General features: G+C 43.8%; 2 protein-coding genes across 9 annotated transcripts in view; one reads left to right on the top strand and one right to left on the bottom strand.

Moving 5' to 3' along the window:
- mthfd1l (methylenetetrahydrofolate dehydrogenase (NADP+ dependent) 1 like) overlaps nt 1-798 on the bottom strand; it is a 78372-nt gene extending 77574 nt beyond the window's left edge. For both annotated transcript variants that reach the window (XM_071413093.1, XM_071413094.1), the window contains exon 1: nt 432-798. In XM_071413093.1, coding sequence (XP_071269194.1) covers nt 432-667 — 236 coding nt within the window. In that variant the 5' untranslated portion in view covers nt 668-798. The remainder of the gene's footprint in view (nt 1-431) is intronic.
- Nucleotides 799-11049: 10251 nt separating this feature from the next.
- LOC139582768 (putative nuclease HARBI1) lies at nt 11050-15382 on the top strand. Of its 7 annotated transcripts, XM_071413092.1 has the most exons (10): nt 11382-12026; nt 12328-12398; nt 12486-12662; nt 12780-12814; nt 12897-12983; nt 13071-13112; nt 13181-13354; nt 13434-14122; nt 14404-14515; nt 14610-15382. In XM_071413092.1, the coding sequence occupies exons 1-8, from the start codon at nt 11869-11871 to the stop codon at nt 13491-13493; spliced, it is 804 nt and encodes a 267-aa protein (XP_071269193.1). In that variant the 5' UTR covers nt 11382-11868; the 3' UTR covers nt 13494-14122; nt 14404-14515; nt 14610-15382. The 7 variants fall into 7 exon arrangements, with proteins under 7 accessions (XP_071269192.1, XP_071269186.1, XP_071269191.1 ...); XM_071413090.1 differs by adding an exon at nt 14192-14307 and having other exon boundaries at nt 11054-12662; nt 12753-12814; XM_071413088.1 differs by adding an exon at nt 14192-14307 and having other exon boundaries at nt 11293-12026; nt 12753-12814; nt 12897-13354.
- Nucleotides 15383-16120: the final 738 nt, after the last annotated feature.

Genomic DNA, 16120 nt, shown 5'->3' with positions numbered 1-16120 from the left:
CATTTGTTTGTAGCCTTTACCGGAAACGTTTTCATGTATCTGTTACAATATGTTGCAATTACACGTGTGTGAAACATACATGCCAGGGGCATGGGAGTAGGAACAGTGGAAAATTGCATCAGCTGGGTGGTAGTAGTTGGTTAGCAGCTCCTTAAAATATGCCGATCACACGCGGGAAGCTCAGCTGGCTACAAGCCAAATTATGAAGACGAACTACTGCATCAACTTTAATGAAACTGACTACATCTTACATGAAATACAACATTACAAGTAGCGTGGATGTTCGCTGTATTCATCGAATAAGATGCTAACGTTAGCTGGCTCAACTACCTAGTTGGCTACATTCAGGAAATAAGTGAGTTGGCCATTCGTTCATGTTACGAATGGTAAAAAAAGACATTGACTGAAATATATTGAAAAGCTTTGTTTACCTGATAGTATTTTCGTAACCCGGTCCATCCGTTTGCTTTCCTAACTTGGGTGCTTTTTCCGCGGAGGTAGTGCCGCTTATGGAACTAGCAGCCCGGAGAAGCAACTGGCTGTTGCTGGAATGACCTAGCGGTAGAGATCTCTTCGCCAAGCCGAACACCCTGACTCCCGTACGAGGTTGGTGTACGGATGGGGTCGGTAAATTGCGGCAGGCATGGCGAAGTGTAGAAAGCCTCATGATTGAAATAGCGGGTTGTTGATGTTAACTACCGACTGGTGAGACTCGGAACCCGTGATATTAGAGAAACCGGTAGTGGTTGAGACACTATGCAAGCAGCGTGTTTGTAAAGCGAGGAACAGCCCACGTGCCACCCCCCCCCTCCCTTTTTTTATGGGGGTTTGTATGTGTGTGTTATATTAAACATAGAGGGAGTAAAATGTAGGCAAGCAGTAAACATTTCAGAACAACTACTAGTCGAATAAGACATGGGAGAGATGACGAATTTTGGCAAAGAGATTTATTTATAGATTTATAGACACTTGAAACAAATAGCCAAACCGAAGACATTACTAGTGCCTCCCCCGCGATCAAACCGCCATAAAAAAAATCTAATGAAACGCAGCCTAACGTGGTCATTGACAGCTGCCTTTGTAGGCTAGACTTTGCTGCGCTACAAGGCCTTGGGATGAGATGTAGTAAGATTGGTTTAGGAAGTAGGAGGCTTAAAAGCAATGGAACAGATCAGCAGCGGTAGAGTCAACTGTGTTTATGTTCCATACAGTGCCAAACGATACATAAACTCGATTGGAAAAAAACATTAAGCTAAAATTCTAATTATTTTTAGTCTAAACCCATGGCTTGGACCCTTAAATGTGACATGCATGCTACAAGCATCAGTATCCCATGGTCTGCCGTTATGAGGTAGTCTATCCGGACATTATGTAGCTGTAAAATGCGCCGAATACAACTGGTGTATACTTTACTGTGAAATGCTTGCTTATGAGCCCTTCCCAACTATGCACAAAAAATAGTAGACCTAACACAAAATTTATGAAATACACAAGAATGGAGCTATATTCAGGGAAGTACCAGATATACAGTATATGCAGTGGTGGGCCGTCAGGGCCTGCAAGGCCTTCTCTGCTGGCCTAAACATCATCAGAATATAATTTTTTTTTAAATATATTTTCCCACAAATATGTATTAAATTATTCCCCAGAGTAAGAGTTATACTCTTCATTTCATAGCTTTCCTCTTGGTTGCACTGCTTCCAGCCCCAGGTTGAGATTTGGAGGGCTGGTCTTTACGTTAGATCTTTTATCCCATCATGTGTTGCCAGGGGTCTAAAATCTGCCCTCAGGCCTTCAGAATCAACAGTGCGGGCGCTTGTAGCTTAAAGTGAATGGAAATTAAAATTTTGTGTCAACCAATCAGCTTTAGAGTTGGCTATTGTACGCCTGCTGGCTGGCTCCAGTGTTACACAGGAGCCAGCTAGCAGGCGTAGGGCGTCCACGTCTTTTGATTGGATTACCAATATTGAGAGGCAGGTCCTATGGGCAGGTCTATGCAGATCTAGGAAACTAAATTTGATAAACGAATTAATTCGCGTTCTACTGTTTTTTGAACCCACAATGGCGGAAGGAGGAGAAGATATCGATTTGGTCGAGGATATAATTATAACGCCATTCTCAAGACGAACTTTTCAAGAAAAGTTAGACATTGTAAGGAGAGGTCGCCCGACGCCACAAAGCCTGTCACAGGCGGGAAAGGGGTTCGTTCGTTCGCCACTTTCAAAGTTTCAACTATGAGCGCTGTCAATGGCTCACAGGCTCCGAGAAGCACTGCAAACTGTACTGCTGGGAATGCCTATTATTTGCAAGTGATCGATTTGGTGTTTGGAGCCACACTGGCTTTGCAAACTTGAGTTGTCTAACCAAGGCAGCAACGAGACACCAAAGTACGGCTGGGCACTTAGAAGCAATGGTGCTTTTGAAAACGTTTGGGGACACCAGAGTGGAGCTACAGCTCTCACTCGTCCTGCGTTATGTGACGGACACGGGAGTCAAGGAGCGATTTATCCGGTTTGAAGATGTGACAAGCGGCAAGCGAGCTGATGACATTGCCGCTCTTATTTTCCGTTTCTTGGAGGAAAATTAATGTAGTCTGGATAAAGTTGTGGCACAGTGTTTTGATGGCGCAGCAGTCATGGCATCTGGACTCAATGGGGTGCAGGCTAAAGTTAAGGAGAGGGCACCGATGGCCTTATTCATTCACTGCTATGCACATCGACTAAATTTAGTACTGACTCAAGGAGCCTCAAAGCTTAAAGAATGCAAGGTCTTCTTTGCCAACCTCAATGGCCTTGCAGCATTTTTCTCACGATCCCCTAAGCGCACGCAACTGTCTAATAATCAGTCTTTGGTGAGTAGGCATACAATGCATGTTATTTTTTATTAAATGTGTATGTATGTTTCGCATTTTATTTCGTTAATATTAAATAGCCTATATATTAACAAAATAAAATGGCAACTAGCCTATGTTGCAAATTATTTGTTTTCTTTTATTTTCAGTGAATAGTTATGTGTCTTTATCATCACGGTGAAACTGCTTTGGGTGCGACAATGCGCTGTTTAGTGAACACACTGTATTTATTTTTTGGGGGACTTAAAGCTCAAAGTTTGTGGACCAGAAATGGATAGAAGAAGAATATTAATATAACTCTGTTGCACTCGACTATGTTCTTGCCTATTAGTTGAACTGTACTGTATTGTACTCTTCCCCTGCAATTCTCTGAAAAAAATGTCAATTTCAAGGTGACGCAACGCCTGGTTATACTGCGTTTCTGTCTAAATGTATAGTGTCTAGAGCCATGGCATCTAAATGATGGTAATAACAGGTGGATTAATTCGGGTGGGACTGTGTAGGACCTCACTGAAGGCCCAGGCGCCAGGCCCACGGCACGCTACTGAGTATATGTACATATGTCCAGGGTAAAGTAACAACCCAGCTCGCACATTTGAATCCTTGGAAGTTGTGGGAATGTATGTTTTTGGTTTCACATTGGTTGTGGAAATGAAGCCATACGTTTCCTGACCGGTAAAACTGAACGTTTTTTAAATGTTCCTAGAACAGAAGTGAAAATCTCACCTGTTCTGGAAAATTATTTTTTAGGTTGCAGGGAGGTTCTGAGAACATTTTACTCTGGTTCCTTGAAAGCTTTCCTGGGAGGCTTTATTAACGCTCTGAGAATGAAAATTATAGGTTATTTGCAGGAATTTTTTTATTACTTAATTTTTTTTTCATTGAATTTATTATTTTTTACATTTTATTTCACCTTTATTTAACCAGGTAGGCCAGTTGAGAACAAGTTCTCATTTACAACTGCGACCTGGCCAAGATAAAGCAAATCAGTGTGCCAAAAACAACAACACAGAGTTACACATCGGATAAACAAACATACAGTCAATAACACAATAGAAAAATCTGTATACAGTGTGTGCAAATGAAGTAAGGAGGTATAGCAATAAATAGGCCAATAGTGGCAAAGTAAATACAATTCAGCAATTTACACTGAATATGTGCAGATGAGGATGTGCAAGTCTCAGCTTTTCATAGATAGGCCTCCCGAGTGGCGCAGAGGTCTAAGGCTGTGCCACTAGAGATTCTGGGTTCGAGTCCAGGCTCTGTCACAGCCGGCCGCGACCGGGAGACCCATGGGGCAGCGCACAATTTGCCCAGCGTCGTCCGGGTTAGGGAGGGTTTGGCCGGCAGGGATGTCCTTGTCCCATTGCTCACTAGTGACTCCTATGGCGGGCCAGGCACAGTGCACGCTAACACGGTCGCCAGGTGGACAGTGTTTCCTCCGACACATTGGTGCGGCTGGCTTCCGGGTTAAGTGGGCATTGTGTCAAGAAGCAGTGCGGCTTGGATGGGTTGTGTTTCGGGGGACATGAGTCCGTACGGGAGTTGCAGCGATGAGACAAGACTGTAACTACCAATTGGATACCACGAAATTGGGGAGAAAAAGGGGTAAAAGTTTTTTTAAATAAACTAAAAATAGAAGCTTTTCATAGATAGCTTTTAATAGGTTGTAGTTAATTACACAGACTAAGAAGAAATAGACTAATCCATTGGTGCAACCTAGAAGTATGTAGCTCAAACACACAATGTTTAAAAGGGGTTAGAAGTCCAAATCGTACCATGACTCATTGGGTTAATGTTCTTGGAACAATTTGAGAACATTACTTTAAATAGAACCATGAGTAAGCTTGTAGGTAAGCTTAAATTCATGTGCTGAAAATGATTATGTTGGTGCTTTTCTATTTCTGTGTTCTCTGTTTGTGCTTTTCTATAAACCAATTTCTGTGTTTGTTGGAACCTCTCCAGTGCGCTGATAATAAACAATGATTCATTTAAGATTGACTTTGAGTGTCCCTGTGTAAGAATTTCCACGACATTCCCAGAGAAGAACGTTGTTTCTTAACAATTTCTGAACTATTTGAGAACATTCCCAATGTAAACCCAGTTGGAGAATATTCCAAGAACATTACCAAATTAAAATGAAATGTGACCATGTTTGAACTGTTAGGAAATGTTCTGTTAAACTAATGTTCCTTAAATGTCACGTCCTGACCTTAGAGATCCTTTTTATGTCTCTGTTTTGGTTGGTCAGGGCGTGAGTTTGGGTGGGCATTCTATGTCTGGTGTTCTATGTTGTCCTTGTGTTGTATTTCTGTGTGTTTGGCCTGATATGGTTCTCAATCAGAGGCAGCTGTCATTCATTGTCTCTGATTGAGAATCATATTTATGTAGCCTGTTCCCACCTGTGTTTGTGGGTGATTGTTTCCGGTTTAGTGTTTGTTTTCACCTTTCTGGACTGTTCGTTTGTCGTGTTTGTTGTTTTTGTTTAGTGTTGCGTATTTAATTAAAGAATATGAACACTTACCACGCTGCACCTTGGTCCTCTTCTTCTCCTCCAGACGACAAGCGTTACAGAACCACCCACCACCAAAGGACCAAGCAGCGTGATAGAATGGACTCCTGGACATGGGAGGAAATCTTGGACGGCAAAGGACCATGGGCACAGCCGGGAGAGTATCGCCGTCCGAAAGAGGAGCTGGAGGCAGCTAAAGCGGAGCGGCGACGCTATGAGGAATTGGCGCGAGGAAAAGTGCACGAGAGGCAGCCCCAGAATTTTATGGGGGAGGGCACACGGGGAGATTGGCGGACTCAGGTAGGAGACCTGAGCCAACTCCTCGTGCTTACCGTGGCGAGAGAGTGACTGGGCAGGCACCGTGTTATGCGGTGAAGCGCACGGTGTCCCCAGTGCGCACGCATAGCCCGGTGCGTTACATCGCAGCTCCTCGAATCGGCCGGGCTAGAGTGGGCATCGAGCCAGGAAGGATGATGCTGGCTCAGCGCATCTGGTCTCCTGTGCGTCTCCTCGGCCCGGGGTGTATGGCACCAGCCCTACGCACGGTGTCTCCAGTTCGACAGCACAGCCCAGTGCGGCCTATTCCAACTCCCCGCACTTGCCGGGCTACAGGGGGGATCCAGCCAGGACGAGTGGTGCTAGCTCTGCGCTCGAGACCGCCACTGCGCCTCCACGGTCCAGTGCATCCGGTGCCTCGGCCAAGGACAAGGCCTCCTGCATGTCTCCCCAGCCTGGTGAGTTCTGTGCCTGTGCTAAACACTAACCCTCCTGAGCATGTCTCCCCAGCCTGGTGAGTCCTGTGCCTTCTCCCAGAGCCAGGCCTCCTGTATGTCTCTCCACTCCAGTGATGAGCCATGGCAAGAAGCCTCCAGTGGTGATCCATGGCACAAAGCCTCCAGTGATAATCAATGGCAAGAAGCCTCCAGTGATGATCAATGGCACGAAGCCTCCAGTGAGGATCCAGAGCACGAAGCCTCCGGTGAGGATCCATGGCATGAGGCCTCCAACGAAGGACGTTAGTCCGGAGCCTCCAGCGACGCCCTCTAGTCCGGAGCCTCCAGCATCGCCCTCTTGTCCGGAGCAGCCGGAGTCTCCCTCTTGTCCGGAGCAGCCGGAGTCTCCCTCCTGTCCGGAGCAGCCGGAGTCTCCCTCCTGTCCGGAGCAGCCGGAGTCTCCCGTCAGTCAGGAGCTGCCGGAGCCGCCCGTCAGTCAGGAGCTGCCGGAGCCGCCCGTCAGTCAGGAGCTGCCGGAGCCGCCCGTCAGTCAGGAGCTGCCGGAGCCGCCCGTCTATTCGGGGCCCGCTGCAAGGGTCCCCAGTCTGGGGTCGGCGGTAAGGGTCCCCGCTCCAGGGGCGCCACCTAAGTGGGCCAAGACTAAGGTGGGGCGGGGTCCACGTCCCGCACCAGAGCCGCCACCGCGGTGAAATGCCCACCCAGACCCTCCCCTATAGGTTCAGGTTTTGCGGCCGGAGTCTGCACCTTTGGGGGGGGGGTACTGTCACGTCCTGACCTTAGAGATCCTTTTTATGTCTCTATTTTGGTTGATCAGGGCGTGAGTTTGGGTGGGCATTCTATGTCTGGTGTTCTATGTTGTCCTTGTGTTGTATTTCTGTGTGTTTGGCCTGATATGGTTCTCAATCAGAGGCAGCTGTCATTCATTGTCTCTGATTGAGAATCATATTTAGGTAGCCTGTTCCCACCTGTGTTTGTGGGTGGTTGTTTCCGGTTTAGTGTTTGTTTTCACCTTTCTGGACTGTTCGTTTGTCGTGTTTGTTGTTTTTGTTTAGTGTTGCATATTTAATTAAAGAATATGAACACTTACCACGCTGCACCTTGGTCCTCTTCTTCTCCTCCAGACGACAAGTGTTACATTAAATGTGGTGAGAATGTTCCAAAGCTAATCAACTATCCTGCACCATTCCCAGAAAGTTGTGGGAAGGTTGTATGCAAAATAATCATATGACAACCACACTCTCACCAAGCTCTAAGAAGCATATTATTCTCAGAAAGGTATGTGCTAGCTGAGTATAGGCACCAGGATAGATAATAATAAGACTAGTATAAAGAACAGAGTAGCAGAAACATATGCTGTGTGTGTGTTGTGTCGGTATGCATGTGTGTGCATATGTAGTATATGTGAATTTTTGTTGTTGTATTTCTTTATACTGAGTCATACTGAGACCAAGGTCTCTTTTACAGATGAGCCCTGAATTACAGAAATTACAGAAAACACACACGTCAAAATATAAATACAAAATGCAAGCAGAAAGAAAAACACGGTTATAAAAAAATATATATATTCATCAATAATAAGGTCCTAAGTCAGCTTTCTGAACAGCCCTGGACGCACCAAAACATCAAATGTAAGAAGCTCCTGACACAAACAGGTGCACCTGGCACTTATTACCATACCCTGTTCAAAGGCACTTCAATCTTTTGTCTTTCCCATTTACCCTTTGAATGGCCCCCGATGCTGGCGGATCCGCAGGTTGAGCGGGTACTTCGTCCCGCACCAGAGCCGCCACCGACACCAATCACCCCCCTACCCTCCCTATTTGGCTTCAGGTTTTGCGGCCGGAGTCCGCACCTTTGTGTGTGGTGGGGGGGGGGGGGGGGGTACTGTCACGCCCTGACCATAGAGAGCCATTGTTTCTAGGTTATTACTTCTATGTTGGTGATTTGTATGATTCCCAATTAGAGGCAGCTGGTAATCGTTGTGTCTAACTGGGGATCATATTTAAGTAGCTGTTTTTCCCACCTGTGTTTGTGGGATATTATTTTGTGTTTTGTGCATGTGCACCACTTAGTCACGTTTCGTTGTTTCTTTATTGTTTTGTTTTGCTAAAGTTTCACTTCGAAATAAAGATGTGGAACTCAACCTCCGCTGCATCTTGGTCCGTCTCTACACACGGTCGTGACAATGGGAGTAGGGAGGGTAACCGTAACTAGCCTGGGAGGGAGGTTGTGAGGGAACTGAGAAGGGTGGTGCAGAGGACAGTGTGGCTGGCAAAGCTCCAAACTCTCAGCATATGATGTGAATGATACATGGCGTGGACTGCATCATGTGGTGCACTACCCTCAACAGTGCCAGACCCTAGAGTAGTAGTCGGTGCTGTGTAGTGCTGGGATGAGTTGAAGTGGGCCTGGACTTGTAGAGCTGTGCTGTGATGGGCCGGGTCTGGTTGTGCTGTGCTGAGGTGGGCCTGGTCTGGTAGAGCTGTGCTGTGGTGGGCCTGTCATGCCAAATAATGTCCCCCGGCCAAATTGTGTCGCTAAACTATTAGTGTCCGTTGCGATATCAATGGTGTGATGACCTAATGATTAGAATTTTGGAGATCATTACAGCCTAAATGACATTATTTTCATCATAGCTATGCAAACAAGGCTGATTTACGTGACAATTTCGCTGTTTAAACAAGTTTTGTTTAGCTAATAAAATGAAAACATGAATTAGAACTACTTTTGGGTACCTTGCTAACATTACGACATTAAATCCATGTCTTAATCATTTCTACGTTTCGGAAATGGCAAAGAAAACATGTAATCTGTTTGACACAATAAAGTTACTTACCTTACTTTATGGGATTGATGCAAGATTGTTGCTTGGCACATTTAAGGAACTTGACAAAAAAACAATTTTCTTGCCTTTTATTACTTTAACAGAACATTTCCTAAAAGTTCAAACGTGGTTACATTTAATTTCAATTTTGGTAATGTTCTAGGAACATTCTCCAACTGGGTTGACATTGGGAATATTCTCAAATAGTTCAGAGAATGTTAATAACATTCTTCTGTTGGAAATTCAGTACTTCAGCATACCGTTTCCTTCAGGTTTCCTCATGGTTCTATTTAAAGGCATGTTCTCCAATTGTTCATTAGGTTAAGAAAACTTTCCATAAAAACCACAAGAAAACTTAAGTAATATATGGGGAAGGTTCTAAGAATGTTATTTAAAAACATACATTCGGTTCTCAGCATCAACAAAACTCTCACTATCCTTTATCTTGTTAAGTGTGTTCAGGTGTGTTGGCCGATCCCACTAATTGGCGACACCTGATTTTAATGAGTTCTGTTTGTTTGAATCTGTTTGAATAGACTCAAATGAACAGCTTTGTATGAGTAAAAAAACCTGGCATGCTAGCTCCATCCTGGTTGTCACGAACGTTGTAGTGAGGAGACCAAAGCACAGCGTGATGTGAATACATACTTTTAATGAACGACGAATAAACACGAAGAACACCAAACAAACAAACAAAACAAACAAAACAAACAAAACAAACAAAACAAACAAAACAAACAAAACAGCTATAAACAAAGAGTGCATACATGCAACTTCACAAAGACAATAACCCACAAACCAAACTGGAAAATGGCAACCTAAATAGGATCCCCAATCAGAGACAACGATCAACAGCTGCCTCTGATTGGGAACCAATCCAGGCCACCATAGACCTACATATGTCTATACTAGACACACACACCTAGACATACAAAAAACCCTAGACAAGACAAAAACACACATACCACCCTCGTCACACCCTGACCTAACCAAAAGAAAGAAAGAAAACAAAGAATACTAAGGTCAGGGCGTGACACTGGTGGCACAGTGGACTAATTAGTAGACTAATTAGACAACAGAAGATTATAGGTTTGAATCTCACTGATGCTGTGTTACAATAAAATATGAATTTGTTTGAATGATTAATGCTTACGTAAATTAATTTCCATGTGTCCTATCTGTGCTTGGGGTTCAAAAAAGTTAACCCAAAATAAGATAGCAGTGTTATTAAAAGTATTATTGATACATTTAGTGAAAGTTCTAAGGAAGTTATTCAAAAACCTCCAAATAACCAATCATTTATGTTAATAAAACCTCCCAGGAAAACGTTCAAGGAACCAGAGTAAAACAATCTCAGTACCTCCCTGTAAGCTAAAAATAAACGTTCCCAGAACAGGTGAAAGTTTCACTTCTGTTCTCAGATTATTATTTTTTTAAGTTCACCGGTCAGGAAACAACCAATGTGAAACCAAAAATATTCCTGCAATTTCCAAGGAACCAAATGTGCTAGCTAGGTAGTGGAGTGAAGGTACAGTTGAAGTTGGAAGTTTACATACACTTAGGTTGGAGTCATTAAAACACATTTTTCAACCACTCCACAAATTTCTTGTTAACAAACTATAGTTTTGGTAAGTCGGTTTGGACAACTACTTTGTGCATGACACAAGTAATTTTTCCAACAATTGTTTACGGACAGATTATTTCACTTATAATTCAATGTATCACAATTCCAGTGGGTCAGAAGTTTACATACACTAAGTTGACTGTGCCTTTAAACAGCTTGGAAAATTCCAGAAAATGATGTCATGGTTTTAGAAGCTTCTGATAGGCTAATTGACGTCATTTGAGTCAATTGGAGGTGTACCTGTGGATGTATTTCAAGGCCTACCTTCAAATTCAGTGCCTCTTTGCTTGACATCATGGGAAAATCAAAAGAAATCAGCCAAGACCTCAGAATTTTTTTGTAGATGTCCACAAGTCTGGTTCATCATTGGGAGCAATTTCCAAATGCCTGAAGGTACTACGTTCATCTGTACAAACAACAGTACGCAAATATAAACACCATAGGACCACGCAGCTGTCATACTGCTCAGGAAGGAGACGCGATCTTCTCCTAGAGATGAACGTACTTTGGTGTGTGAAAAGTGCAAATCAATCCCAGAACAAGAGCAAAGGACCTTGGGAAGATGCTGGAGGAAACAGGTACAAAAGTATCTATATCCACAGTAAAACAAGTCCTATATCAACATAACCTGAAATGCCGCTCAGCAAGGAAGAAGCCACTGCTCCAAAACCGCCATTAAAAAAGCTAGACTACGGTTTGCAACTGCACATAGGGACAAAGATCGTACTTTTTGGAGAAATGTCCTTTGGTCTGGTGAAACAAAAATAGAACTGTTTGGCCATAATGACCATCGTTATGTTCGGAGGAAAAAGGAGGAGGCTTGCAAGCCGAAGAACACCATCCCATCCGTGAAGCACTTGGGTGGCAGCATCATGTTGTAGGGGTGCTTTGCTGCAGGAGGGACTGGTGCACTTCACAAAATAGATGGCATCATGAGGGAGGAAATTGATGTGGACATATTGAAGCAACAAGTTAAAGCTTGGTTGCAAATGGGTCTTCCAAATGGACAATGACCCCAAGCATACCTCCAAAGTTGTGGTGGCAAAATGGCTTAAGGACAACAAAGTCAAGGTATTGGAGTGGCTAGCACAAAGTCCTGGGGCCTGTTGCACAAAAGTAGAATTAAGACATCCGGGATAAATGACTCAGCTGAGCTCAATGAAGCCAAAACATGTGCGTCCAGGCTTAATTGGTTGCACAAAGACCAAGCCAGGATGAGCAGACACGGATTCATTAAGCCAGGTGAAACCAATCCTGGATAGGTGCGCGCTCACGGCTCACTCAAATAGACCCCGCCACAGATCACAGATTAACTGATTTACCATGGCAACTAGAGCCGCGTACTTTTCCCCGTCGGAAGCACAAATCCTCATGGAGGCATACGAGGAGGTAAAAGATATAATTAAGAAGAAAGGCAACACCGCCACAGTGATAAAGCAAAGAGAAAAAGCGTGGCAAAGTATTGCAGACCGCCTGAATGCGTAAGTAGTGCACAATTACACACTCACCGCTCCGCTGAAACATCACAATTACAATTCAAATATTTAATTCACATCTCCAAAAATGCAGTTGTACTGTAAATATGAAACGGTTAAATTTTTAATTGAAATGCACTGCAGATATGAGTGAAATTGTGTAAAGTAACTCCATCACACTGTATAAAGCTATGATACATTTTTTGATATTTTTACTGAAAACAAGACAAAAATACCAAGTAATTTTTTGCAGTGGGACTCCATTAAATGTGTGTGTGTGTGTGTGTGTGTGTGTGTGTGTGTGTAGATTAAACATGAACGGGCCAAAACGGACATGGCAGCAGGTCAAAATCAAATACAAGAACATTCTGCAGAATGGTATGGTCCCTGACTAATATTTAACAAAGCACAAGCATATATTGTACCCAGAAGGTGCCTGCTCACACATTGTCTGTACTGTTTTAGCAGTGAAAAAGAATACCCACAGACAAGGCACGGGTGGTGGGTCACCAAAGGCTGACCTTACCCCAGCAGAGGACATGGCCTTGGAGCTAAATAAAGGCAGGCCCGTCTTAGAGGGGATCCCTGGGGGGAAAGAGACGAGCATAGGTTCCTCCCAAGATGCCACCCGCTTCATTCAAGGTATGTCCTTCCATCTCTACATGGGATACAACCACATTCATATTGAATCAATTTGGACTGTCTGACTTTGGTTTACCTATTGCCTTGCAGTGTCTGGCAGCACTGTGTTCCTGTAAGAGCCACCAGCACAAGCACCAGACGATGCTGATCCAGTGAGTACTCCATCAAAGGCATACTGTAGGCCTGGCATGTCTTGTCTACTAGCTTCAATATGAATCCGATTAAATGTGATAGGGTGAAGGCCCCAGTGCAGCAGCAACAGCACATGATGGAGACGATGATGAGGAGGAGACCATCTCTCTGGATTCCAGAAGGCATGAGGTATCATGTTAAGACTGTGAAAGTACTATTTACTCTACAATGGTGAGGAGTCCTCATCAAAATCAAAAAATCTAATTTCTTTTACAGGACCCAGATGCTATACAGTGGGAAAACCAGCCTGGCAACATAGTGCGTATTAATAAAAGGACACCACATCCTGCCAAATTCCAGCTGCGCTAATTGTATTGTGTTCACAGAGCTCACAAGCTATCAGAAAGTTGTATGGCAACCACCTCCGGCGCCAAATAGAACTGGCAGACATAGACATTCAGTACAAGAAGAAAAAGATGGAAAATCTTGCACTGGAGTCCGAAATAAAAAAGAGGACAATTAGGAAACTGGACCTTGAAATAAAAAAACTTGAGAGGGAGGTGAGATATGCCTTCAATGTACACTGTATGCTAACTGTAACACAAATGTATTAATCATTATTTTTCTTTCCTCCCCCAGCTCCAAGAAGATGACACAGCTCAAAATAAAAATTTGGTATATTCTCGTAAAGTCAAGTGAGCCATGACATATGAGCTCTTATTGTGAGCACACAGGACGGTGGCATCTTTCTAAGGTTTTTTTTATTTTCCCAGCAATCAGTACAACCAAGTCATCGTTATAAGGCATCGCCCTCTTTTGCCCACCCCCCCAGCACCAGGTGTGGCCACTAGCCTATATGAAGGCCCAAAATTGTGTGTTCCTTTCTGCTCTGACAATGGCATGCCCATTCGTGCGAGATGTGGTGGATGAAGAAGCACTTGTGCTGAGGAGAGCCTTCAGGCGAGAAAGGGTCTTCAGGGACCGGTTGGACCCACTGGCCTTCCCTGATGACCATCTATATGAAAGATACAGGTTTTCTGCAGATGGCATCAGGTATCTATGCAGACTACTGGGTCCCAGGATTAAGCACCGCACTGCACGGAGCCATGCACTGAGTGTGGAGCAAATGGTTTGTGTGGCCTTGCGCTTTTTTGCTAGTGGAGCCTTCCTGTACTCAGTGGGGGATGCAGAACAGCTGAACAAGGCCACAATTTGCCGCACAATAAGGAGTGTGTGTCTGGCTATCAAAGCATTAGCAGATGTCTTCATCTCCTTCCCTGGCCACAGAAGACTCTGTGACATCAAAGAGGAGTTCTATAGGATTGCAGGTAAGAGGATCTACAAATTACAGGACAACTGTTAACACATAGTAGGATACTCATTACTTTGTGTGACAGGTTTCCCCAATGTCATTGGTGCAGTGGACTGCACACACATAAGGATAAAAGCCCCCTCAGGTGCCCATGAGGCCGATTTTGTGAATAGGAAATCCTTTCACAGCATTAATGTTCAGGTGAACATAACTTTTTGATATTGTCCATTGACGAACACTCTGCATTGCCAGTGATGTGCATTGATTGGTGTAATATTCCTCATCTTATGATTTCAGATGGTCTGCAATGCTGACTGTGTGATCAGCAATGTTGTGGCAAAATGGCCTGGCTCAGTCCATGACTCCAGAATCTTTCGGGCCTCTGAAATCTATCAGTGCCTATCACAAGGTAAGCCACACAACCCCTATTTATAACCATCATGGCTGTGTCAAGAATATCACTGTGTTTATGAGGTAGTAATGATGAGATTTTGTGTTGACAGGTGAATTCTCTGGTGTGTTGCTGGGAGACAGGGGGTATGGCTGCCAGCCTTTTCTCCTGACACCTTTCACAGACCCCCAGGAAGCACAGCAGGCCTACAACCATGCCCATGCCAGGACCAGGGCCAGAGTTGAAATGACCTTTGGCCTCCTGAAGGCACGCTTTCACTGCCTTCACAAATTAAGGGTCAGCCCTGTTAGGGCATGTGATATTACTGTGGCTTGTGCTGTCCTCCACAATGTGGCCTGCCTGAGGAAGGAGAGGGCCCCCAGAGTGCCACCAGCCATGGACTGGGACAATCCGGCAATCTTCCCTGATGACGACAGTGGTCGGCTGCTGAGGGACCAATATGTGTTGAATTATTTTAGTTAGTATGTGTGCTTTCAATTTTGGTTAAATATGTCCTGCGGTGGCAGAGGAATTTGGGTTTTTTTGGGTTCGTTTTTTGACGAATTTGGCCTCTTATGATGTTTGTGCGGTATACTGTGTGTAATACAAGGCTGCAGGGAGGCTACTGCATCCATTCATTTGTCTGTTCAGTTGATGTGTATGGATTTGTCCTGCATTTATTTTAGTGTGCAGACATGCAGGGTGTGTTATATACAGACCTTTGAATGTGTATGTATCATTTTGTATAATATGCTTGGATTCTGTGCTTTCCATCTTGTAGAGTCACTGTGACTTCAGTTTCGAAAGGAGCTGATGGTTTACCTGCTTTGTTTTGTCCTTATTCAATAAAGGAACATAATGTTACACATTGTGTTTTTATATTCATATGGAATGTGTATTTGTTTATATGACAGAGTACTAGGGCCACACTGAAGAAAAAGGATAAAGTCATAAATTTATGAGGCTGGTTCTTTCTGCAGAAAAGCTACATATTGTTTTTACAGTTTTGATACTTATGACAATGTGATACTTAATATTCTGGCACATCAGCATGTCTTTGTTTATGAAACCATACTGAAGTACAATTTCACGAAATGCCCCACATCTGTCATTTTAACAACTGTCCTCCTTTAAAACAACTGGTTACAATATTATGACTTGTGTTTTTTTCCCCTCTGTGGCCCTAATATTCTATCATTTTATATATAGCCTTATAGTCTATGGGAAACTGTAAATTATCTAATGATAGCAACATCATCTAAAAATCATTTTTTATCCAAAATCATTGAAATTAATGATCACAAACGTTTAAATAATAACAGTGGGTCTAGTTATATGTGATAACAATGTATAGTGAGCAGTGAAATAACTATTGGTTTCCATTTGTGGTGACTGCTGACTGACATTAGGGATGAGATTAAATAGATCCTGGAATTTAGCCTGGTCTGGAGCAGGCTAGCTCCACAGAATAAATCTCCATGGTAATTTATACCATAACATATCCTCCTGCCCCCTATCCATCTTTAGTGCAACCGGATTACGGATCAATTGAGCCAGGATCACCAAGATATCCTGGCTTAATCCCTTATCCTAGTTTTGTGCAACAGGCCCCTGACCTCAATC

Source organism: Salvelinus alpinus, chromosome 8, assembly GCF_045679555.1.
Source record: "Salvelinus alpinus chromosome 8, SLU_Salpinus.1, whole genome shotgun sequence".
Classification (NCBI taxonomy): Eukaryota; Metazoa; Chordata; class Actinopteri; order Salmoniformes; family Salmonidae; genus Salvelinus; species Salvelinus alpinus.
This window is presented reverse-complemented; position numbering and strand designations above follow the sequence as displayed.